The 24,258-nt window shown below is 44.3% G+C and overlaps 1 protein-coding gene across 2 annotated transcripts; it reads right to left on the bottom strand.

Annotated features, from left to right (window-relative positions):
• dvl1a (dishevelled segment polarity protein 1a) lies at positions 1 to 23,640 on the bottom strand. 2 transcript variants are annotated; one of them, XM_046395726.1, is made up of 15 exons: positions 23,162 to 23,640; positions 18,066 to 18,135; positions 15,250 to 15,371; positions 12,562 to 12,680; positions 8,469 to 8,607; positions 7,534 to 7,627; positions 7,344 to 7,413; positions 7,121 to 7,260; positions 6,523 to 6,599; positions 5,822 to 5,889; positions 5,531 to 5,662; positions 5,312 to 5,446; positions 4,532 to 4,699; positions 4,202 to 4,417; positions 1 to 2,083 (listed from the first exon to the last, which is right to left on the bottom strand). In XM_046395726.1, exons 1-15 carry the CDS (start codon positions 23,329 to 23,331, stop codon positions 1,563 to 1,565), a joined length of 2,241 nt encoding a protein of 746 aa, XP_046251682.1. In that variant the 5' UTR covers positions 23,332 to 23,640; the 3' UTR covers positions 1 to 1,562. The 2 variants fall into 2 exon arrangements, with proteins under 2 accessions (XP_046251682.1, XP_046251683.1); XM_046395727.1 differs by having other exon boundaries at positions 5,585 to 5,662; positions 23,162 to 23,638.
• Positions 23,641 to 24,258: the final 618 nt, after the last annotated feature.

Raw genomic sequence — 24,258 nt, 5'->3', positions numbered from 1 at the left:
TAATTTTAACATATATATTTTATTCATATATATAATAAATTTTTATGTACAATTTATTCTTTTTTTTGTAAAGGAACTAAATTAAAGAGAAAGCTTTGATTGCAAACAGTGCTTCATACTAAAGGGAGGGAGAGACAAAATGGAAAAGTGCTCATAAAACTAGTGTGTGTGTGTGTGTTATTTCCCTCCTGTAACTACAGTTTAGGTAGATACAACAGGGGTTTGCCATTGTTTTGCAAGGAGATTAGAATCTGAAGGCCAGGATTCCCCTTGAAGTCACTTTGAAGCGGCAAAACAAGAAGTGTGACATGATAATCATAAAGAAATCTACATTACAGACGGCTCCTACATTATTAGGAAATATCCACCGCACATTGTGAGGCTTTGGCTTCTATCACACTGACTTTTATCGAAGCTCATACTCGCTATGAAGGAGATAACCGCGAAGCTTTCAACAAACTGGTCTGTCCCATGTCACCCCTCTGAGTTTGCTTACGCAGCTGTGGTGGGTGTCCACTGTTTGCAATCCGGTTGTGGTTATGGATGTCAGGGTTTAATCACTGACAGGAATAATGATACATTCGACAAAGCACAGCTAGGACAGCAGAAACTGGCCACTGATTCACAAAGGGTGATGTCTGATTGTCTGTCAGTGAGCCGCAGTAGACAAAGTATGACACCATCGATGCAACTTGATCACATAAATAACATCACAAAAATCATCCAGTGTACGGATTCTTCCTTTAGAACATTGGCAAGAGGTAATCCCCTCCTCCCAATAATGGTAATACTTTTAACAAAATGTATCAGTAAAACTTCTTCTCTTTAAAGCAGTTGAGACGGTCATGCAATATGCAGCCTACTTAAACTAATGGCTGGCTACAGGGCCTCCCTTGTCAAGAAATCCAAGGATCATGAACTGGTCAGGGTTATCGTTTTAATAGTTGGCAGTTAAGAGCTTATATAAGCCGGTGGCGATGCCACAGTATAAAGACAAGGGGGCCAGAGGTTTGGTGTAATGTGCTAAATTGCATCACTTAGCGTAGACATGAGAGTCATGAGAGATCAAGTCCAAGTTCTAAGCCGAGAGAAATGTTCCTAAGTGCGGGCCGTAGTTGTCGGTCTGGGTCTGGGGGATTGAGATCCAGGCCCAGCCAGCTTAAAGGTCTTGCAGAAGAGAAATTATCCTTAGTGTAGCACACACTCCAGAGAATGTCTGCGTGGCAGGTTTAAAGAATCACCACACTGAATACCACTCACATTTCACAAACTGTACACGTCACGTTGATACAAAAGAGGGTTTTCAGCCACAGAGGACCCGTGCTCGCGTGTATGAGAGGACTCCCTCCTGTTGTGCGCATGCTGTCTGTATTCCTTCGCTGAGACCTCAGAGAGACAGACAGATAGCAGGGGGGAGTGGGGGGTAGTAGGGCAGTCAGTCTACATTCTGAACTTCGAGACAGTCAGAGGCAAAGGACTGAGGGGAAAGTGTGAAGGGGTCGACGGGAGTTCGGGGGGCAGGATTGTTGTGTGCTTGATGAGTTTTCAAAGGCACTGTCCTGTCACATGATGTCTACAAAGAACTCACACGGATTGCCCATAGCATGCTGGAAGGACTGGCGACTGGCGGTGAGCTCAGGAGGAACGGCTGCTAACTCTCTCCCAGGAGGAGCTCCAGGGGGAGTGTTGCTGCTGACCGACGCCTTGGGGGCCAGTCGGGCCAAACAATAAGGGGGAGGCAAACCCGGCGGGCCGTAGGAGGAGGCATGGCTCCGCTCACTGTGGGCGCACGAGCCCGGCCCTGGCTGGGTGAAAGGGGTGTGGCTGTAGGTGAAGGATGGGTGGCTGTTCTGCGAGAGAGAGTGACTCCTGTGTGACTGACTGTGGCTGAGACTGGATCGGGCATGACTGTGACTGGAGACGGCGTGACTGTGATGGCTCATTTGGCTGGCCGACCTGTCACCGCGCCTCCCTCCACAGACGCGGGGCTCTGACTCGCTGCATGTTGACCTCTGACTCTTCTCCTGTGGGGAGGAGCGTCTACCTTTGCCTGCGCTGGGGTTGGATCCACTGCTTCGGCTTCCTGTTGGGAAGGAAAAGCAAAGACATTTTAGCTTGGCCTTCTGCAGTGTAAGTACAATTAACAATAAATATGCTGTCAGTGGCTCCAACTCATCAGCTGCAGCTGATTTAGACCACCTGATTTTGCTGCTGATTAATATCAGTGGGTCACACATTAAACAAAATATATTAGAAAGCTTAATGAAGCCTTAATAAACCGCAGCAGACACTGCACTATACATCGCATGACATGTCATGAAGTGAAGCATCTCCTGTGCAATACGCAGTAAAATGCGGTGTAACTATTAAACACATTACGGCACTTTGTTTAAGGTGTGACAAGGTATATTTCCAGGCTGTCTAGGCAAGCGTCAACAGTCAAGGGCAAACATGATTATCTCAAAGTTTTTCTTCCCCAAATTTCACCTACAACTAACACCACAGACCTTACACTGAAACATTCACATACTCTTTATGTAAACATGATACACCTGCATCAGAAAGACACAACTACACATCTTGGATATGGATAAAGCAGTGTAACACAAAATATTTGTTATTCTATTCACATTGTTCGTTTTGTTTCAGAAGTAGTTAAGTGTCATGTCTCGATGCTGTTAATGCACACTGGTGGCGTCATACTGATAGAGGTGTACCGCACTGTTGCAAAAACAAAACATTCCAAGCCCCCCCCTTCTGCAATGAGCCCAACAGTACTGGGTAAAGTGGTGCATGATCGCCCCCTATCTGCGAGAATGATAGCACAACCTCGGAGTGATCATCCTGCATCATGCACCTCCCAGCACAGTACGAACGCATGCCCAGAGGTGCAGAGAAGGAGAATGAACTGTCACACACAGGACGGACACGAAACGAAGGAGGACGCATGGGACGGGCGGAGGAAAAAAAACAAAACCCTTAAAGCCACAGTCTGACAGGTGGAGAACGAGCACGAGAGATAGAGAAGAGGAATAGAATAAGTTGAAAAGGATGAATGGTGTGACAGAGAGAGCAGAGAGAGCAGCAGAGGAGGAGAGGGGGTTAGCAGGCTTACCGGTTCCCCCAGTGTCCTGGGACTACCTCCTCCTTCAGTCTACCGTTGCCCAGCAGAAACAGAGGGAACAACAGAATTACACACACCTCCCAGCCCTGCCTTTCCACCACTAACTAATGGACCCTACAGCTGCACATCTGGCCTGTGTGGTCAAAACTAACATTACACCCATGGCTGTTGTTGGTCTTTTCCTCATCAACCAATTACAAGTTATGAAGAAACTGCCCCTCAAAAATGTAAAAAACTCTCACATGCACTTGTTCAAAACAAGCAGGCAGACATATAATTACCCACAAACACTGCAAGACTGAATTCATATAAAGTACATCATATGGCTATTCTTGTCTTTGTCTTTTTTTTGTGCTTCCACGTTTCAAAGGTTGGAGATAAACCAGCTGAGAGAGAGAGACACAACTGACTGAAACCAAAAGACACGATGATGTCTGGATGAATCACTCAAAACAATGAAAGTTAGACTGATAGATCGTAACTCGTAACTTATTGTGTCTGGACTGTTTGGTTTAAAATGTATACTTCACGCACTCTGTCACAGCCTCCCACTTATGTGCTGTACAACCCCCCCCCACTGGTTCTCCACTCTCCCTCAGTGCAGATTTAAAAAAAAACATGCAGGAGCAACACAAAGCGCTAGCACGTTCTGATTCAAAATGAAAGCAAAAGATCATTCAAGAACTGATGAAGACTGATGGACTTGGCGTTGATCATTTCAAGCTCAGTAATCACAATTTGTAATCACATGGCGGATCCGATTTTTTAGTTTTGTGTACACACCCAGTACTGCAGAGCTGTCCGCTGCATGACTCAAGATGCTCATGATTGACCTTGACAATACAGGACGTGATTTAGAGTACACATACTTGATTAATCAAAATGCAATCCAGTGTCAGCAATGCCCAGTGAGCCATAAAAGCTAATATTAGCAGGAGTCACACACTGACTTAATACTGACGTCATATGTCAGGAATACTCAGATTACTTAGAAAGTCATGTTGCATTTTGAGTCAAATTATCATGTTAAGTAACGAAAGGTTGACGGAAAACTCAGAAGCCCGTCTCACTGCTCACCCTCGCTGTGCTGGCTGCCTGCGCTCCCACTGTGGAAACTGTGGCATGGGTCTGAGTATCCTGGCGGGAAGCTGGGAGGTGCAGAGGGAAAGGGAGGATAGGGGAATGGCTGCCCGCCAAGGGGCCAGGGGTTGCTGGTGGGAGGGAGCGGTGCCAGGGTGTCCTGCTCAGAGCCTCCGCCGCTGGATCCCTCGTTTAAATTGAGTGATGCCATGTCTTATTGGAGAGGAAACAGAACAGAGAGGGAGGGATTTAGCACAGCCCTTCTATTCATAACAAAGCCCTACACAAGGTGGTGTATTATGGACACTCTGAGAGAAGTGACGGTACTTTGGCAGAGGTCTCCGAACGTATAGTAGCACTGCTCAGAGAAGGTGATCTTGTTTACGGTGTGTCTCAGGTAGCCATGTTTCAGCAGACTGCTCGCATACTTCCTCGCATCCCGCCGGTCCTTGAATCCCTCTACTCTGGAGTAAAGCCAGTCGACTACGTCAGCACCTGACACAGTAACAAACACACACACAGACATGTAGGTTCCTGCTCTAATGTGTTGAACAGGCGCTAAAAATACTGTCAACACGGCGAGCACAGTGGCTACATGTAGACAAGCAGTGCGATGTTGCAAGAAATTTGACACAAATTGGCAGTTAAAATTGCACAGGATACCTTTCAGGGCTCAGAAGAAAATCAAAAAATAAAAACTTGCATAAATGAGATGCAATGCTGAGGTTTTTTCTTTTATTTATGAACACTAAATGTCAAAGAAATTACTTGATGGGTTTGAGAAACGCTAGTGTGTGATTACAGATTTAATATTTTTCAGATTTCCTGTTTCAAATTTCACTTTTGTGATTCGACTCTGCACTATCTATTTGCCAAGAAACACATAATTTTCTTTATTTTTCTTTTTCGGTGTATTTACTTGGGAAATATTCCTCATGAACAACACAAAGATTCAGAGCTGTAAATGCATACAAAGTAGATCTGTGCATTTCCCCAATCATGCATTACTTACAATAAATTACTTTCAAAAGCTCCATATCTGAGCTTATACTAAACAAGGCTCTGCTTTTAGTTTTGTGTGTCTCCACAAGGTTCAGCTTTTCTCACCAATGACAGCATTGGCTATGGTTATCTTCAACCACATCCTGTCGCGAATCTCAAGGCCGGAGTCGGGCAACTGCATCACCTTGACGATGGTTGCCATGTCTGTTTTACTTGCAGACAGAGGCAAGTCATCGAACTCTGAGATGGGAGAGGAGATTGTGAGAAAACATAATCAAGCGGAAGCTCTCATTTGTTCCATTGTTGTAAGGTTATCATAATTACCACAGAAGTGATGTTTCATAGTGTGTGATGGAGGTGCTGGCTGCTTGTCTTTACCATAGTGTGGATAGGGTCCTGTCAGGGCGGTGGTGTGTGAAATCCAGGCTGCAGGGTCAATGGGTCTCACTGGCTCAGCTGAACAAATGCAACAAACAAGGCCACTTTGATAAAAGACAAACTTTGAACACCTGATCGGGGACATCAGTTACTTGGCTTCAAATGTAACAATAATAAGGCTGATTTGATAAAATATGTATCCATGTGATGGCAATACATCACTACTGTCAGGCTTACCACGAGGGATGGTGAAGTAGCTTCGTGGAGACGGGTCCCAACATTTGGCAACAGTAAGACTAATAGGACTGACGAGGAAGCACATAGAACATCAGTTTCATTAGAGATCAAACATACAGGAGCAACATGCGGCTGAGCGAAAGAAAACAACAGACAGGAGTTAACTTTCCACTGCACATAACTGACCACATCGCTTCGTCAGATGTGTGACGTTGCTGACATCTACCGTTTCAGTCGTCAGCTCAGTGTTTTTCAGTGGAAAGTACAAGCCACCAAATGACACCACAGGATGATCTGGGTATTCATAGTGTAGAGTAATACTGCATGTACTGTGGAAGCCCACTCTAAACTGAAAATTAACAGGAAATTAAGAAGTTCACCAGGCTTCTTTTAGAAAAACTCACAAAAGGGGTCTGAAAACTCGTCCAATCGACTGTAGCAACAAACACGTTGGTTTGGCAACAGTGAAAATTAACTGTAAGTATGCTTGTATTTTAAAGTCATGGTCTTTCTCAATAGGTGTTCCTCTAATTCTTCTAAGTCCTTTGAATGCCCAAACAGCACCTCATCTGATTTGTCTGAAGCGTAACATTACGCCCTACATACAGTGAGTTATGTTCTCAGCGTGATGATCTCCTGCAGCAGAGATTTAAATAATGACAATGTTCAGTACTTGGCCTGAGCCAGCTGTGTGTTCTTACCCAGTTTTGGAAACAATCTCTCTGAGGATCCTCACAGCATCGTCATTGCTCATGTTCTCAAAGTTTACATCATTCACCTGGTTAGCAGACAACAAAATATACAATTAGCTTGATTTAATTTTACACAATTATCCAATGCTTTTAGGACTAAAATATTATTTTGAAGCTCTGCGGGGGGCTCAGGTGTGTTTATGCACATTCATCTCCACAGTGGCCTTCAGATTCCTGCAAATCCTGTGCTGCTTTCTATGGCAAACACAGTCAACAAAATAAAACCTAAGCTGTGAAGGCTGAGGCAACAACAAACTGTAATCAGCCAACACGTGCTTTACAGTGGGTGTAGCCGTAGTGCTATGCTGCACAGAGATGAAAAGCGATGCAATAACAGGAAGGAAAAGGTGACTACAACTCTTACAAAAGAGCCTCGTAATGGAAGTGAATACAATGTTTACTTTCTTAATAGGCTGCAAATCTTCACATGGAAATAACATTCGACGTGTCACGCTCAGCTTTCGCACTGTGCAAACAGACGCTGCATGTGAGCTGTTTCCATTACACACAAAGGAAGAAGAAGAAAAAGAACAATCTGCTGGTGTACCTGGAGGAGCATGTCTCCAGGTTCTATTCTCCCATCAGCAGCCACAGCTCCTCCTTTCATGATAGAGCCGATGTAAATGCCGCCGTCGCCCCGGTCATTACTCTGACCAACAATACTGATACCTAAAAAGTTGTACTTCTCTGTCATAGAGAAAGAAGGGAATGAGTAAGAGCACAGTATCAGGTTTGCACATTTATATGAAATACTGATACTGAATATTTACCCATGTTGAGTGTGACGGTGATGATGTTGAGACTCATCGTGGAGTCTGTGATGCTGCTGAAGGACGAAGACTGGAAAGACAGGAAGAGGATGCAATAAGCAAAGCACATCAGCAACAGTCAAGGTGGCATAAAGTCTGTAGCAGTCAGGCCTTTCATCTGTGTCTGTGGTGCGTCCTTAGATGTGCTCACTCGGTCTATTTTGGCCACTTTGTGCCTCCGTCTGCGCCGCTTGTGTCTACGCATCAGCTGCGAAGAAGAACTCTGCTCTGTGGAGCTACTGAGCCTGAAACACAGAAGGAAAGAGAGAGAGAGAAAATAATGATAAGAAAGAGGAGACAAAGATATGATAGTATTCAAGGATATTTAGAATCTGATGGAAGGTCATTGCAGTAAAATAAAAGAGCACTTTACATCACAAACATCAGAATCATTTGTCACTTTGAACGTCTGTCGTGGTGTTAAGCCTATTGCCTCTGCATGAAGCATCCACAGCACGCGGACATACAGCACATGTACTCAGCTGCTAATTGGTATTTAAATGAATATGATTATAAGGCCATATAATTAAATACTTCTGTTGCTGATTGTGATTTAAAGTAATTGCTGGTGGATCAGCCACAACCAGAGCTGAAACAATTAGTTGATTAATCAATTTGCTGACTGAAAGAAAGTCAATTAGCAACTATTTTGATGATCAATTAACCATTTAAGTCATTCTTCAACCAAAAGCGCCAAACATCTGCTAATTCCAAGAGTTTTCTGCTTTTTACGTGCTTCATTGCTTTGTACTATCTTCAAGTTTTGGGCTTTGGGAAATTGTGACACGTTTGTGACATGTTTGCCAAAGTTCTGACATTTTGTGATAAATCAATAAAGATAACAGATAAACTGGTAATGAAAACAATAGCTGGTCATCACAACAAACTATCTATTGAAACTGCTGAATTACTGTGAATTAACACCTCATGGCACGGCATCATCAATGGCATCAATGCAGAGAACGTTTGTGTTTTTATGAAATATCTTTTCGGAAAAACAACAGGCAATTTCAGAAACAAACAGCAACTTATCAAAGGGCGGATGGACAAAGAAGAAACACAATTTGATGTGAAGGAGTAAGCTACCTGCTAGCATCCTCGTCTTCCTCACTGTCAACGAATGAGCTGGACTCCAGCTCGCTGCTCATTACTGAAGCGCTGTCGTAACCCATGGCAGAGTCCCTCGCAGTGCGCTCTGATTTCGAGTGACCGTTGATGCGAGGGACTGGAGAGGGAGAGAGCAGAGCAGCAGTGAGTCAGACGGGAGGTCGCGCTGCTCGCCGTGGGGTCAGATCAGCATGAGAGGGAGCATCCATGAGGGGAGGAAAGTTCGTAGTTAACTGGGCTGCAGCGACGGAAACAAACAGAGGAGCTTTCGTCTCCGATACTTCAGGAAGATTTCAGCATTATTAGAAACATGAAACTGAAAAGGAGAACCTGGATTTCAGCCAGACCTCACAGCAGGGGAAGAGAAGAGTGGATGGAATGACAAACCAAAATAAAAAAAAAGGAAGAAGTAATTATACAAAGTTGAAAAATTAATACAGGGTCAGATTTATTTTTACCATTTTGGTGGCTTAATATACAACAAATTCAGAATTTCCAGTAGTGCACAAGCACCCTGTCCATCTCCATACGTACATTGCCAGCGAGGTGGTGCTGTCTCAGGGTAGCAGCGGATTGGCTGGAAGGGTCTGATAAAGCGAAGAGGGCGTGGCAGCCAGTGTATTCGCCGAGAGCAAGCAAAACATTCCAGCAATGTGGTTGTTCCCATCGCTAGCTCCACCCAGACGGTGCTTTTATGAAAGGTGAGCTACTGCACATAAGCACTCAATCAGCAGAGGACGGATATCCACTGTCAGGATTCACTCAAACATATTTCCTCCCACGCGCAGAGGACTGCCACGCCAGAGAAAACAAAAGGAAAACATATGCGAAGGTTCACCGAGCCAGACTGAAATCTGTGTCTCCGTGCTCTGCTCCGTCTGCGCCAGCCGCTCTCTAAAACCGAGCCTGAGCCTCAGACGGTCTCTGCCCACCGGCTGGCTGCTGACAGGCTTCACAGCTTATCTACAACAGAGGCAGTGAAACATAGGGAATAAGAATAAAAATACTGTGTGAAGAGTGGGCAGGAAGAAAACAAGAAGTGAGTGAGTCACTTTTTGACTAGGCATGTGGAACTTCAGACACAATGACCTTTTCAAAAGTTGTGACATTTTGAAGGCTGGTTGTAAAAAATCCAGTGTTGTCTAATTTTTATTAACACTGATCCTAAAATGAATGAAAATACACCCATATAAAGTTTAACTGTTGGTCATTTCTCTTCTGGTGAGTTAACATTAGTTAACAACATCACCACGTACAAAGCTCACAACAACACAACAAATCTCTCACCTCACAGCAGAACAAAAACCTTCCCTTTTTAACCGTCTTTCCGTAATCACATTGGAAGTAGCTTTAAAAAAAAGTTACCTGCATCAAACTAATTACAGAATGAGATCACATCAAATCACGCAACACAATCTAATGTAAAATATCGTATATAACACAATAAATCCCCCTCACCACAGCCGACAGCGTGCCTTCATCCAGCGCACAGATAAACCAAACTGAGAGTCAGGACAAAGTACAGCCTCCTCCCTCCCTCACCCCCTCCCTCACCCCCATTGGCCTGCAACTATAGAATGACTGCTAATCTGTCTCCAACCAATCAAATCACGGTTTTCTCCAAAACAGGGATAACATGGGATTTGAGAAGATGTGCTGTCCTCCGCCTCAGGTGAAAACACCATCATGTTATTGAAAGCCCAAATGCTTTTTGCGGCATCACACAAAAAAATGAAGTTAAGATGCTTTTCGTAACAGAAGACAGTTCAACCGGCTGTTTTTGTGCTTTTGCGTTAATACTTTAATACAAGCATAAGTGCTTTGGCTTAGCCGTGTCTTCTTTGACCTCAACCTTACGTGACAGCAGCACTGGACAGCATGATGTGTAATGCGATGGCAGTGCTGTTTTTTTTTTCAGGGTATGAAAAGTTCCCTGACACAATGTGAAAAACTGAACATTAGAATCTTACAACAGATGTCCCATAACTTGTGAACACTTGTTGACCCTCCTAAAACTGCTGCCTTATTCATCCATTCATCCCCAAACTCTGCAGCACAGACAGGAGAAAAAGACGGGATATGTTTACCAGGGCTGAGCACTTTAACTGATCGCTGTAAAACCGTGAGCATTCACACTGAGACCAAATCACTTGAAGCGTGTGTCTAAGGTGACAGGGGAATTCCTGCTGATGCTGCAGGCTGCGAGGCGAGGAGGCAGGATCCTGCAGGCTCCTTCTTCATGTGTCTTTACATCCAGACGAAGTCACTGTGACAGCAAATACCGAGCCAACAAAGCCAAACTGAATTACATGATATGGGGTCTTGTTTTCTAGATTTATGAGCCATGAAAGTGCTCGTACACCAAGAGCGACCCACAGCCCCCCCGACACTTTCACTTAATTAGACATAACACACTAGTGAGGAGGTGAAGAAACAGAAAGAGAAAGACTATGTGTGTGCATGTAAGTCCATTTCTGTCTTCTGTCTGAGAGTGTCTGATTAGGGCTGAGGTCAGTAAACACAGAGGAACATGGAGGACACGAGCAAAGTTCAGGCAGCTCAAGCTATCTCCACAAGATGCGCGACAGCGACGAAACCAGTGGATAAGATTATGCAAGGATAAAATGAAATCTGTTTCCCGCATGTGAAACACTTACAGCTCTCCCTACAACCCTAACCCGGACGCTGTATTCAGTCATTGTGATTGGATAATGAGCCTGGAGTGCAGTATGCAAAGAGCCAGAAGAGAGGACAAAGGTAGGAGAGACAGAGAGAGAAAGAGACAACTGGCTTCGCCTGTGACTCAAAACAACAGCAGACTGCAAGCAACAGAAGCTGCTGGCTTATTACTCCCTAACATAAAAACAGCTAATTCTGCCAAAAACGTCTGTGTGGCCCGAGCAGGAATAGAAAGAGGCGGAAATCTCAAAATATCACCGGTACGATTATGCTGATAACAGAACACACCCTTTCCTGCAGCACCAGTATACCCTGTTCTCTGCTGTGGACAGCACACACATGTGATGTTGGCTGGCAGGTTCTCACATTAAAAACAGTGAGTCTGTGAAGATGAGCAGCTCTTTTTGAAGCACCAGGAAGAAAGATGCCTTTCTGCTACCAAAGTGATTTCAGTGGAAATCGCTGCAGTCAAATGCCAGGACAGAAAAGCATGTATGTCTGTACTTGATAATACTTAGCACAGGCTTTTACAATCCTCTTACACCTTCCTATGATGACCAGATCTGCAATATGTTACTTGAGCAATTCAGAGTGTATTATGACTACACTCATAAACAGGCGCAATGCGTTCTCGTGCACAATATCAACATTCAAACATAGATGTGACTTAAAACGAATTATAATATCAAGCGTCTTTCTGATGCTGTTGACTAGTTATGGCTACCTATACTCACCTATACACACCTCATCAATCATACAGTATTGTAATGATCATTTAAAGGTATATATATATATATATATATATATTATATATATAATACGAATGCCTCCTTAACGCACTACAGATGTGGCGTTCATAGAAAGAATTACTCAGTGTCCTTTCCAGGTAGATGGCTGCATTTATATCTCAACAACAACCACAAAAGACCTCCCTCTGATATTTCACAAAACATTAATGTCTTCTGACAGGGTATAATCATTGTACATGACTGGAGTGTGACTACCAAGTGGAAAACAGCCTCTGACCATAAACCTGAGCCACATACAGTAAACAGAAGGGAAACTATTGGGCAAGACAGTGAATTCCAGAGACATACAGTGAACTTATTCACCGCTTCAATTATTTCTTCACTCTTATGAGAAGTTGGGTATCTGTGTCTTTCTTGGTCTCACATTGCTTAAGTTCAACACATACCATGAACCCTGAGGGCCTTTTTTTCCTCCATACATGTCTGCTGTCTGTCCCTCCTTTTTTGAGGGGGGGTGGGGGGGCTGTGAGGGATGACTTGTGCAGAGTGAGAAAGTGAAGAGTTGAACGAGAGGCACTGAAATGTAATAAGTTGGAAATGACAAGATAATTGCGATCCATCTGTTCCTGGCTGATAATACTCACGCTCGGTTTCTCGAGCTCTCCTCCGTGCTCGCTCTCTCTCTCGCTCTCTGCGGTGGCTCAGGAGAGACTCCGTACCCGTCTCGGTGTCCAGCCCATCTCGACTGCTCACCGCATTGGCACTGCAATACACACATTGGAAAACTTCAGTCAGGCTCATTATGATGTACAAAAACACAAGCGCTCTCTGTCTCCCTCACAGAAAGTTTCTCAAATTGATCTTCTTGTCAGCCTTTGACCAACAATCCTGAACATAAACCCCATCTACAATATACTTCTGTCTCTTACAATATCTGTTTGCCTGCCGTTTGGCCTTAAGGGAATATGCAACTCATATTATGACTCTGTTTCAAATTCAATCCCTCTGGCCAAAATAGCAGCTTCATTGTTCTGCGGTATGTGATGTGTTTCTCACTAAGTGTCATTAATGACCAGATACCCTGAGAGGGAGCCATTCTGGACAATACCAGCATTAATGAGACCTATTGAAAGCCCAGATGGTGCCTGGAGCGTGATTGGGAGAGAAACAGAGAGGAGAGAATGACAGATTGCATTAAAAAGCAAGAAGTGGTAGATCAGGTGTGGGCTGAGCAACGAGCTGGCCTGTGCACTTGGGGTCTGGGAGGAGTCTGGGGATTCTGCTGGGGCTGGAGGGCAGATTGTTATTCTGTCAGAGGGCTAGAGACGCTGTGGCCTCAGGCACCAGGGTTAAGGGACTTACACCGCCACCGGGAACCTAAGAAACCTGAAGCTGGTGAGAACTCTACTCAACCCTGTCAGTCTGTCACACACACTTAGGCATGTGTGCAACATGTACCTTACACCTGTATAAATAATCACACTTGCATGCAGGCGCATTCATGCAGACTTATACAACGCTTATATACAAACAGTTTCATGTTCATATGTGTAAATAGAACAAAAGAGGCACAAAACACAACGACATCCCGCAGTGGTTTACAAACAACGTTCTCGCACACCTCAGCTGCAAACTGTGGATGATCAATGCAAATTAAAAACACAAGAGCAGACAGGATGCTGTGTCTGCTGTGTTCACTCAGCGGGATTAAGTGCTCAATGAGGCGTATTTACACGCTTCTGCCTCAGCGTACTAATGGGTGCACCTGGGCCAGGCTTCAATAGTGCAGGTCAGCGCACGTATGCAAATATGACTGAAGATGCATAGTTTGGACACATTTCTATTGGTAATGACTAGGAATCCGGGTGATGATTGATGTGGTTGTGGCTGCCTGCCCGTCAGGCTGTTGATGGCTGCTGACCAGCCGCCCGGCTGGTCCGCTGATCTGGGGGGAGATTATCCAAGGCGCTAGGCTGCAGCTGTGAACAAATGCCACCCCCTTTCAACTCCCTCACCCCCTACCCCCTCCTCTCTGCTGCCAATCGTCGCCACCCTCCCTCTCGGGAAATCGAGATGGGTGCTTTTAATGTCCGTTAATCCGGATTACCAGGCTGAGGCACATCAGTTGTGTCCATTCTCAGCCCAAAACACCTATTCTGTGAGCTCATCAAATAGAGCCATTCAAGCCGACAAACGCATGAAATGCATGAATAAAGCACAAAGAGAAATGAAGTGGTAATAATATTCTAACTATTTACAGAGAGAGGAAAAGGGTGGAAGACTGGATTCATTTCAGAAAAAGAGGAGGTTCGCTGTAGGGAATTCACCATGCTGTTTCTCTGAGAGAAAGGCCTGCCTGTCTGACTCAAAGAGCGAGAGAGAGAGAGAAACTGAGAGTGAGGGAGGGGGCAGGGGGAAATTTCGTGGGGTAAGGGTGCCGGCACACTGCCATTTTGCTCCACCAGGTGGCGGTAGTCCTACTGAAAGCTTGCCAGGAACAATAAAATCATCAGCTGACAGCCCAACAGCGGGGAGCAGCCCATAGAGGGCAAAAGTGAGCTAAGATGTCAAACACTGGATAAAGAGATACACTGAGACTTGACAGATTGCATGTTCTCAATATAGAGCCTCAGCCATATTGCTCTTTCACTGTAATGGTAACAACCCTCGCCCCCACTGCCCCCGGCCTTTTTAGCTATATTTAGCTAGGAACTCCTCCTTACCAAGACAAGTGATACTATCTAAATCTGCCAGTGTGAAGTCAAAGTCTGAACTCAGGTAATAGTAATAAAGCTGTCAGGAAAATCTCTTTCTGAGCTTATAAGAATTGATGAGTTTATGGGCCACATATTCCTTTATTATACGGAGTACGAACGAATGCTCTTAGCGACTGAATACAATGAGCCTCGCTGAGCGCCAGCATTTGCCTGAAGATGTGTATGCTGTGAAGGCTATTTCAAGAAACGGGAGCACTGGCGGCGAATACATCGTGTTTACATGAATGATCGGACTAACACCTTACTCCACGGCTGAGTGGGCGGGAGGGAACATACACACTAGTGGGCTAAAACACTCACACCCATGCATGTTCCCGCTCTCAAGCTTTAGCACATACTTCATGCCATAATTCACACACTGGCGTATAGACCACCTACACCTCCCATACGAGCCGATGATGACAAATCTCTCTGATGAGCTTTCCACATTCTGATTAGCGCTGCGAGATAAAACGGTCACCCAAGTGTGCAGGGTTGTGTGCTTGAACACATCTGCCTACATGCCTGTGTGTGTGTAATTGTGCATATACGCCAGGCAGTAATCAGCCTACTTACTGGAAGGAGGGGGGCCGTGAGTCTCCGATGCCCCCCGTCCTCTCGAGAGGAGGGGGCAGCTCTGGGTGGCTCTCTGTGCACTGAGATCCTCCATCGGAGTGGGCGCTCTCCGCCAGGACCAACTGATTTAGAGAGAGAGAAAATGGAAAGATTTGTTAAAGAGCAGATATATGAAGCCACCGAGAGAAACACAAAATGACACAGGCCCGTCTGCGAGGTGAGAGAAGATCGAAAACAACATCTGCAGACACAAAGCGACGTTGGCATGAGAGGCAGGCACAGCTTGTGTACAAGCACACGTGAGGAAAGGCTGTGAAATGAGATGCTCCGAAGAAATGACTGGTGGCTACGCACAAACAACTTGAGAAGCACTGCAAGAGGCATAGAGACTCAAAAGACCACACTGCTTTCACTCAGCTGAGTGTCACTACAAAGGGTGATACACGACGACCCACAGACACGACTTCTCTCCTTTCATCTGAGTCAGAATAATGAAAGTTAAAGCAGGCGGTCGTGGGGAGACTAACAACTGGATGGACGATGATTATTCCAATGCGAGCTGTGAGATTCGCAGGTGTCACTAGATTCTTAGATGAACCCTGTGGGCTTCTTTCGTTTTTGCTTTATTTCAAAGACTGAAAATATTTCCACATTTTCCTTCACCATCTGTGTCTGTGTGCTGCGTCTGGTGTTTGCTAACAGGCTTTCCACCTAAAACACGTTTAGATTGAGCAGGTTTTTGCTCCGGTCTTTAGTTCTCCAGTTTTTAGTTCTCCTGCTTTATAAAAATGTTTTGTTTCTCTGTTTGACAGTATTATTAAGGAAAAAATCAGTCTGACTTTTCTCTCCTGATACTGACTCCAGCGTTCTGTTCTTTCCAAGTTTAAATTCTGTTTACCGCATGTGTGGAGCTCATTGGAATTATTTTACGTAAGGTAACACGAGGCCAGGGGACAGCCTGATGTGACTTAGTGAACCACATTTTATAATGACATTGATTAAGAAGCCCTATTTAACGTGGTTCAATCCAACCTGGTTGATACTGATACACTTAATATTGTCAAAAAATCTTGTCTTGTCTAAAGTTTTTCTACTCTGTTTTAAAGCTGCCAAAAGTAAAGAACAACATGATATCTGCACTTGATGGCATCAAAAAAAACCAAAAAAAAAACCAAAAAAAAAAAACAGATTTTCAACCAAAAGCTGCACAGATATTAACATTATTAAAAAGTGACTTTTTCTATAGTGTGTGCAGGTAAAAGATTTTTTCTATCCCATTTTAGAACTTTTTTTGTGCTAACAAAACACATATCAAGACACTATACATTTACATTTACTTTACATTTATTAGTTAGCTATTAATTAGTTGATAGTTTAAAATTCTGGTGCTGTGACAGCCTTACTCAGTGTACAGTAAGAACTGACTTAAAGTATTTTCCATTTGCCTTCAAAACCTGACCTGAACAACCATAATTGCTAGCAGTGTCCTTAGGTAAATAAATAAATAAACAAATGGTACTAACTAAGATTTTTCAGCAGTATGTTTGAGTTTCACCACATGAGGTGACATTCACATTAACTACACTTTTATATTTATCTTTAAACATATAAAAACATAAGAAGAAAGGAATACACGCTGACATTATCATATTAAAGGTCGGCAAACATCCTGTCATCCCGCCATCACTTTAAAGCAGTCAGAAATAACGACTGTTGGATCAAGGGATGTAAACATTCGTCGTGGTAAATGGAGCTCAGTGAAATGCTGATTGGTTTCAGTCCAATACCAATTAGTAATATGGGAGATACAGCAGTACTTTTCATTAACAACAAGTTCATACTATTCGTAGCAGTCAAAGCACAGCTAGAATCACACGGCGACATATTTCTGCTGATCACGCGACAGGCTGCTGATGCAAGGTTAGAAAACAGCGTAATATACTGGGAGCTTCCTGCGTTAAATGCAAATGTTACTAAAGAAATACTTTACCAACAACTCTGTGAATCACCTTGAGAGAAAGCGTTGCTATGACAAATAAATCCCTTCATGAAAGGGCTGATTTAAAGAAAACTGGCCAACTGCAGGCGTGGCGCGTGGAAATAGCTCTGGTAACTTAAACGCGACTTAATCACGAAGATGCACAAGAATGGGCAGCAGTGTGACAGAGCGAGACCACATTTTAGTCACTGACCGCATGTTGTTAGTATCGACACTGCTTGACTGATATTGAGCAAGACTGTCCTTAACTACTCTACAGCCACCACTGTGTCACTGACTCTGACCTCTGACCTCCCTGTGGAGGGAGGCAAGCAAAATAACGAATGTCCCCACAGAGATCAATAGAGGGTAATAATTATATACTGCAGAGTTAAGAAAATGACAAAAACCCACCAAGTGGATTAAACATGCAGCCTGTCAATATTTAAAGGCAGAGCTATAACCTGAGTCCTGTGTGACAGAGCAATGATTAAGACAGAAATCCTCATCTAACGTGACAGATTCACTCAATTTAAAATACTTTAAACACACAATACATAGAAGTCAATAGATTCTGTTTTAGTAGTCAAACTCAGCCACCTCTGACTGCATTTTTTTTTTACAGTTGCCAAGTTTAATATCTAATGGAATCACTCACACCTATACAATGCAGCAGAAGAGTGAGATCAAGGTGAAGAGTGTTTGAAAGGCCGTGCGGAGGCGGTACGTGGCTACATTTACATGAGCGCTACATGTATCTTTAGTCAGAGCTGAGGCAGCAAAGCCAGAAGAGAAGAGATGTGATGAGAAGCATGCGTGCACCATCCATTTCACTTACCCAGGACACTACTCTTCCGTTGAAGCAGGGCAGCTTGGCGTTGTCGTCGGAAATCTCTTCTTTGACAACCCTGGGGAACAGGCAGACAGATGGAGTCAGGCTAACTGACTGGGAGAAGGACGCAAGAGTCAGCTTTACAACAAAACATGCCGCAGCCCCTAGAGCCGCGTCGCCTCCCCCGTCCGAGAGACTTTCACACTTTTGTAAGTCGTATTTTTCACCCTTGCTTGTGTTCAGCTGAAGCTGAAGGAGCATCAGCATCAGTCGGAGTCTGTCTGTGATTTACGGACATCATGACTGTCTGTCGGTAACACTAAGCACAGCAATGTGATAAGGGCCACTCAACCTGGCACTGATAGGGCCATAAATTTGTAATGAATGGGTCCAGTAATAAATCCACACAGCTGTACATGATTCATACTGATCCACAGTTGACACACAGACAGACAGACAGACAGACAGATATAGATAGATAGATAGATAGATAGATAGATAGATAGATAGATAGATAGATAGATAGATAGATAGACAACAGGGCATCAAGACACAGGAGTGTGTATTTATAGAGCAATTGAGTGCACGAGTCTCACTCGCTGTGTTCGTCTTCGGCTGTAAATTCCTTACAAAAATACCTTCCAGTTACCCTTTGACCTGCTGGGACACAGTTCAGCAGCAACCAGTCACCACACCTGTTAGGCTCGTGTCACACAGATCAGCCCTGGAGGAAGTACAGAGCAGGCCTGTGAGGAGCTGAGCCGGCAAACACCTTACACACACATACACATGGGGCTGAAGCACCCTGGTATATTTACCAGCTTCCATTACAAGTCCCTGTATGTCTTTGTGCACATTTGTTTGTTTTTTTATTTTTTTTTGGGGGGGGGGGGGGTGGTTGTTTGCAGAGGATTTTTCCAAGAATCAGTACAGCCACGCATTTCTGAGACTTTGAGAAAATCTCACATTAGCTTCTTGGCTTTGAACACGGCACATGAAAGGGGAGAGGCACGACTTTAGAGCAGCAGGAAAGCCTAAGAAGATTTTATGCAGGGGTGTCTCTGACAGTGACTTTTCCGCTTTCTTGTTTGCCAGAACTTCTCTGCTACTGAAATGATTAGCCAAGCCAGTTGTGTTTTTGTGTGCGCTGCCGCTGTGGGAGCCTTATGGCTGGGAGTGGTGAACGGAGATAACGTAGCCCTGTGGCTGGAACTGACGACCGCAGAGCCTGCTGCTGTGGCCTGTTCCACCTCGGGGAGGAAAAGGGAGGGAGGCGAGGGCTGACTCTGCCGGCTGCTTGTTAGGTAGGAAGTGTTTGCATCCTCTCTCTGTCTAAAGCCGCATGACCAGCTGTAAGGTGACTTGTGAGGATGTGGGAGTGGCCCATGCAAAAAAAAAATATATTAGCAGCTTCTTTGGAATGTTTGACAGGAATAAGGTCGCCTGTTCCACTTGCGCACACACACACTTCACCGATGTTACAATATTTTTACGGTTTCTGAAAGAACCGGCATGCAAAATAAATGCCTTAGATATATCTCTGTCTATTATTGGAACCGAAACCAGAAGAACCATGAAACAGTTCCAATCATAACAGACGACGTCTTTAACATGTGGTAAAATACCCACGGCCTGCATTCTTTTCAGCTTCCATCTGGTATCAGGAGCAGTGTTAGTTCCACCCTGGACACTTAACAAGCACACACACACACACATAGGTCCACACACGTACAAACCGTATGCCCTGTTTAGAGAAGCATGTGCCTGGTGTGGGCTGCTGTCACAGATCTGACTTCTTAGAGCAGACAGCTTAAATAGGCCTTAACAGATTTCACAGCATAATGACACAAGATTTACCCTGGCGATCGCTGAATATTCCACTGCTGGAGATATTTGCGTAGCTGTGGAAGATTAGACGTGTTTGTTTATGCTTTGAGAGACAGAGGAGGGCCGCGTAGTTACGGCCTAAAACCAGAAACCAGGGGCAAGAGGAGCCAGCCAACACCGACCAGCAGTCCAAGGACTTTTGGTGGGCTGATGCTAATGGTGCTATAAAGAAGGCTGCAAAATATCTGTAGTTAAATAAGACTGAGAATAGATAGACTTCAATGTGACCCAGAGTCTGATTCAACAAACAGCTAAAATCAACTTTAACCATTTAGAAAGCTGTTAATAATAGAGTGCGCACTATTGACGTCATTTTCACAGCATCTTAGCAACCAAGTCCAGGTGCTTTTCTTCATGATGTCACTATCTGTCAAATATTGTTTTGTCACCATCACAATAAAAACGTTGTCGTTAATGTGTTGACAAACTAAAGCAGCATAACCCTCAGAATCCAAATTCTCAAACAGCACAATCAAGCGAGGTGAAGCAGGGGTGCATTTGTGCAGAAAGCTGCAGATTTTTGTCCTACGGGGACTTAGCATCACTTCCTCAGCAGAAGAAAGATTCCCCTACCAGCCCCCCTATTCTGTAAGGCACAAACAAGACTGTTTCTTTCAGACCTTCAGCTTGGCTGCTTCCTCAGCTCCAGAGTGCCTCTGTGACTTGCATTATAGTGAGGTCTCAAACCCACTCACCACCAGTGGCGCAGACAAAACGCCATATCATCACCTTGAAGTCTCCGAAAAAGCCAAGTGGGTTGCTTCAAAACAACCCAGCCTCAATTAGTTTCCTGTCTTATGAATATTGATGACTGAATGAATATTACAGAAATGAAAAACAACTGAGGTATGAAATGTGCACAAAGAAACGAAACGTTCGTCATTTAATTCACTGTGCTCTGCTGTGCGAGTGGCAAACCCACAGCCCATGGTTACATGTGCTCCATATGGCTCCAAAGAGAGCTGAAATGGCTTGTTCACTGTGGTAAGATGAGGAGTTTTGGGGGCCAAACCGTTTATCAAATTTGTGCGGCCATTGCTTAAAGAGCCAGCACAAATGTAGCTCAGCAATCCCTTAAGAAAATGGCTGTTTTTTCATGCACAACAGGGGGTCTACTACAGAGGACCTTGCGCTGACTGCTCATTTACATTTCAAACACTGTCTATAACTGCAAGGGATTTGATGTTTTCCCTCTCTGCTCAGCAGTCTTATTCCTCCCCAGCTAATTCTCCAGCAGCCATACTGTCTGCGTGTATGCAGTACAGCCAGCATGGCTACCACAAAGCGCTGCTATCCTCTGTGCCTTTGACTGGGTTTGCTTCCATACTGTGCCAGTACCATACGGCACTCACAGAGCCTGGATATTCAACCTTAACTCAAAGGCTGCCATGCCGAAGGAGATGCCTTTATAATCTGCACATAACAGCTCCATGTGAAACATTTGACAATGTCCACTTCCCAACATAATTTAACAGGCTTTGTCGCTGCACATGCGGGTGCTGCTCGGCCTACTGTAAGCGGTGTGTTCCACAACACAGAGCCACGTCTACATGTGGAGAGAGCAAACACGCTTTGTTTGTTTCCATAATCTGCTTGTCGATCACCTGAGGCCCAGTGAGCAGCCCGGCCTGCAGTGCAACAGAGGCAGGAAGCCAGGGGCTGGGGGGACAAAGCGGCGCACCAAGCCTAGCCTGTCACCAGGAAGAACCAGTTTCCCCCACAAGGTCAGGCTGCGGTGGAAACGTATGACGCTCGGCTTTATGGACACTGCCTGCCTGTGCATTTCCTCTAGTCGTGCTTGCGATTACAGTGCGAGATATTAATGTGTGTGCGCCCATGAATGACTGTTCGGACTGGAATGAGAAACAGGCACTGACACAAATATGTCATCCTCGGGAGAGGCCTGATACAAGTAGTTCTTGCTGACCAAGGGAGCTGAAGAGCTTTGTAGACCTGGTGTAACTCCTGAAAATCAGGATGGGATTACAAAGAGAGGAACAGAGCCAGAGAAGAAAAAAAAAAGGAAAGAAAGAGGGAGGAAGTATTTCTATTATTCATAAAATGCAACATGCAGTGGATAGAGGAGGTAGTCAGAGGTAGTTTGTGTGACTTTCAGGGGGTAAAATTCACCGTGAAAACAACAAAAGAGTTACAGTAAAGATAAATTCCATTAAATGAGTCCAAACTTCAATCATTTGCTACAAAAACTTCTTTATCATGACAAGTAGTGCATCCCCTTTGTTCCTTAATAAATCCTTCAACATAATCAAGGCTTAAAATATGACTGTGGGTTTAATCGTGAACAATTTAACTGTCTCTCTCTCCTGATAACACTAAATGACAATACTGTCTATCATTATTAGGTCTAAATATCTGACCTGAAACAGCCACTGCACTGTGGGACTCGATCAGACCACCCAATCACCGTCCTCCCATTATTAAACCTACAAACCTACAACAAGCACTAATAACCAGTCTGTCTAGTATTACTGCAATAACACAATAAAACAATATTCATTAGAAAAACAGGGTTATGAGGATGTGGTCCTGTTTGACAGACTTCCTCCTCTGGGGCAGTTGCTGGCTCTGATTCCAATAGTCACCAATATTCCCTTGGGACTCACCTTTGTGTCCACTGTGTGTGTGTGCTTAAATGTGAAAATTAAATGTTATCTACACCTTCCTTTTTTCAGTTTGTCATCCTTTATGGTCCATAAGTGAAAATCCCCATGCTACAATAACCAACTAAAACAAAACGAGACGAAATGAGACATGTGGACGCTTTGTCAACCTGGCTCTCACATTTCTACATTCATACACTGACGTTAATGTGGGTTAATATATTGACAGTAATGAGGGCAGTGAGGGGGGTCTGGCTCTCCGTGCAGGGCTGCGTCATTAGGGGCTCTGGACGGATCTGCTACCACTTCAATCACCCGTGTGTGTGTGTGTGTGTGTCTCCTCCAGTGCGCACAGGACAGCCTGTAATAATGAGCAGGTGCCATAAGCAAAGGGAAACAGACATGGCACTGTAGTTTGCTCACATGTAACAATGTTTGCAGCCAGCGTCGCCTGGTGTTGCCTCTCACGGGCCTAAGTAGTAAGCTTTTCATGTGCACCTCACTGCAATAACACACAGCAAGTCCGCCAGACGGACTGGCTAATAATAACAATAATAACAATGATGATAATAACCGCAGACGGCGGACACTTACCCAAAATCCTGGTCCATCGACTTGAAGAAGAATTTGTAGCTGTTGACCGGTCGATTGTTGAGGACATTTTTAAAATCCGCTAAGGTGACTTTCTCCGGAGAAACGGACAGTTTGACCAGATAAGGAGTCTCCTCCTCGTCTATGTGATATATGATTTTAGTCTCCGCCATGAGAGTGAGGGGAGGACAATCATTGACACGGCAAAGGAACAAGGGTTGGCAGCTCAATAAACAGGCCTGCTACGGTAACCAGCTACCCGTAGAATAACATAACAGCATTCCCTAATAGATAAACCGGGATAACCCACGATGGAAAATGCAGCTCCGCGTGTTTGACAAACGTGGCGAAAATCCAGACATAATCGCGTTATGAGTGCCTGTATTCCTGCTCCGGTGTGAGGCGGTACGGTGGCTCTCTCGGCACTAAAACAGGAAGGGACAGTCCACATCCTTGCGATATGGTGTTGGGAATATTGCTATTTTTTTTTCTCAAGCTAATTGGTTGGACAGTGCTGTCATCTAGCGGCGTGTCTGGGCTGTGCGCAGCCCCGGCGCACATCTTACACAACACACTCGTATACTGTGCGCCGAAACGTACAGGCAACACATGGAACAAAGAGGACTGACATTACCGAGCCCGGATCCTGATTCCTTCTGTCTTTGCGTTTTATTACTCACTCTAATGACACAGTGGGATTTCACAGTGTCGAGCAGTCGCAGTTCAACTCAATATAAATGCAACCCAGTTAAATGGATTTAAAATATTTATTCTAATCGATTGCAGTCTAGTCTGAAATATATGGCGGCCTATTTTTGGATAACTGACAAACGTCCCAATAGTTCTGGTGACCCAAAGGGAAAAAAAAACAAAAAACCAAAACAAATTAAAACCCTGTAAAATAAGCAAAATATCATTCAAATAATAATTAAAAAAAAACAAAAAAAAAAAACAGTAGGGTTATACAGGTTACAATGAGCGGCACTTTTATTAGACTGAGAACAAGACATAAATGCCTCAAACTAGTCTGTCTACAATGACTTTGCCTCACTTATCTCTCTCCACAATTAAAAAAAACTGTTAATTACTTACCTCAAGTG

Source organism: Scatophagus argus, chromosome 8 (genome assembly GCF_020382885.2).
Source record: "Scatophagus argus isolate fScaArg1 chromosome 8, fScaArg1.pri, whole genome shotgun sequence".
Lineage (NCBI taxonomy): Eukaryota > Metazoa > Chordata > Actinopteri > Scatophagidae > Scatophagus > Scatophagus argus.
Note: the sequence above shows the minus strand (reverse complement) of the source record. Positions and strands in the feature narration are given on the sequence as shown.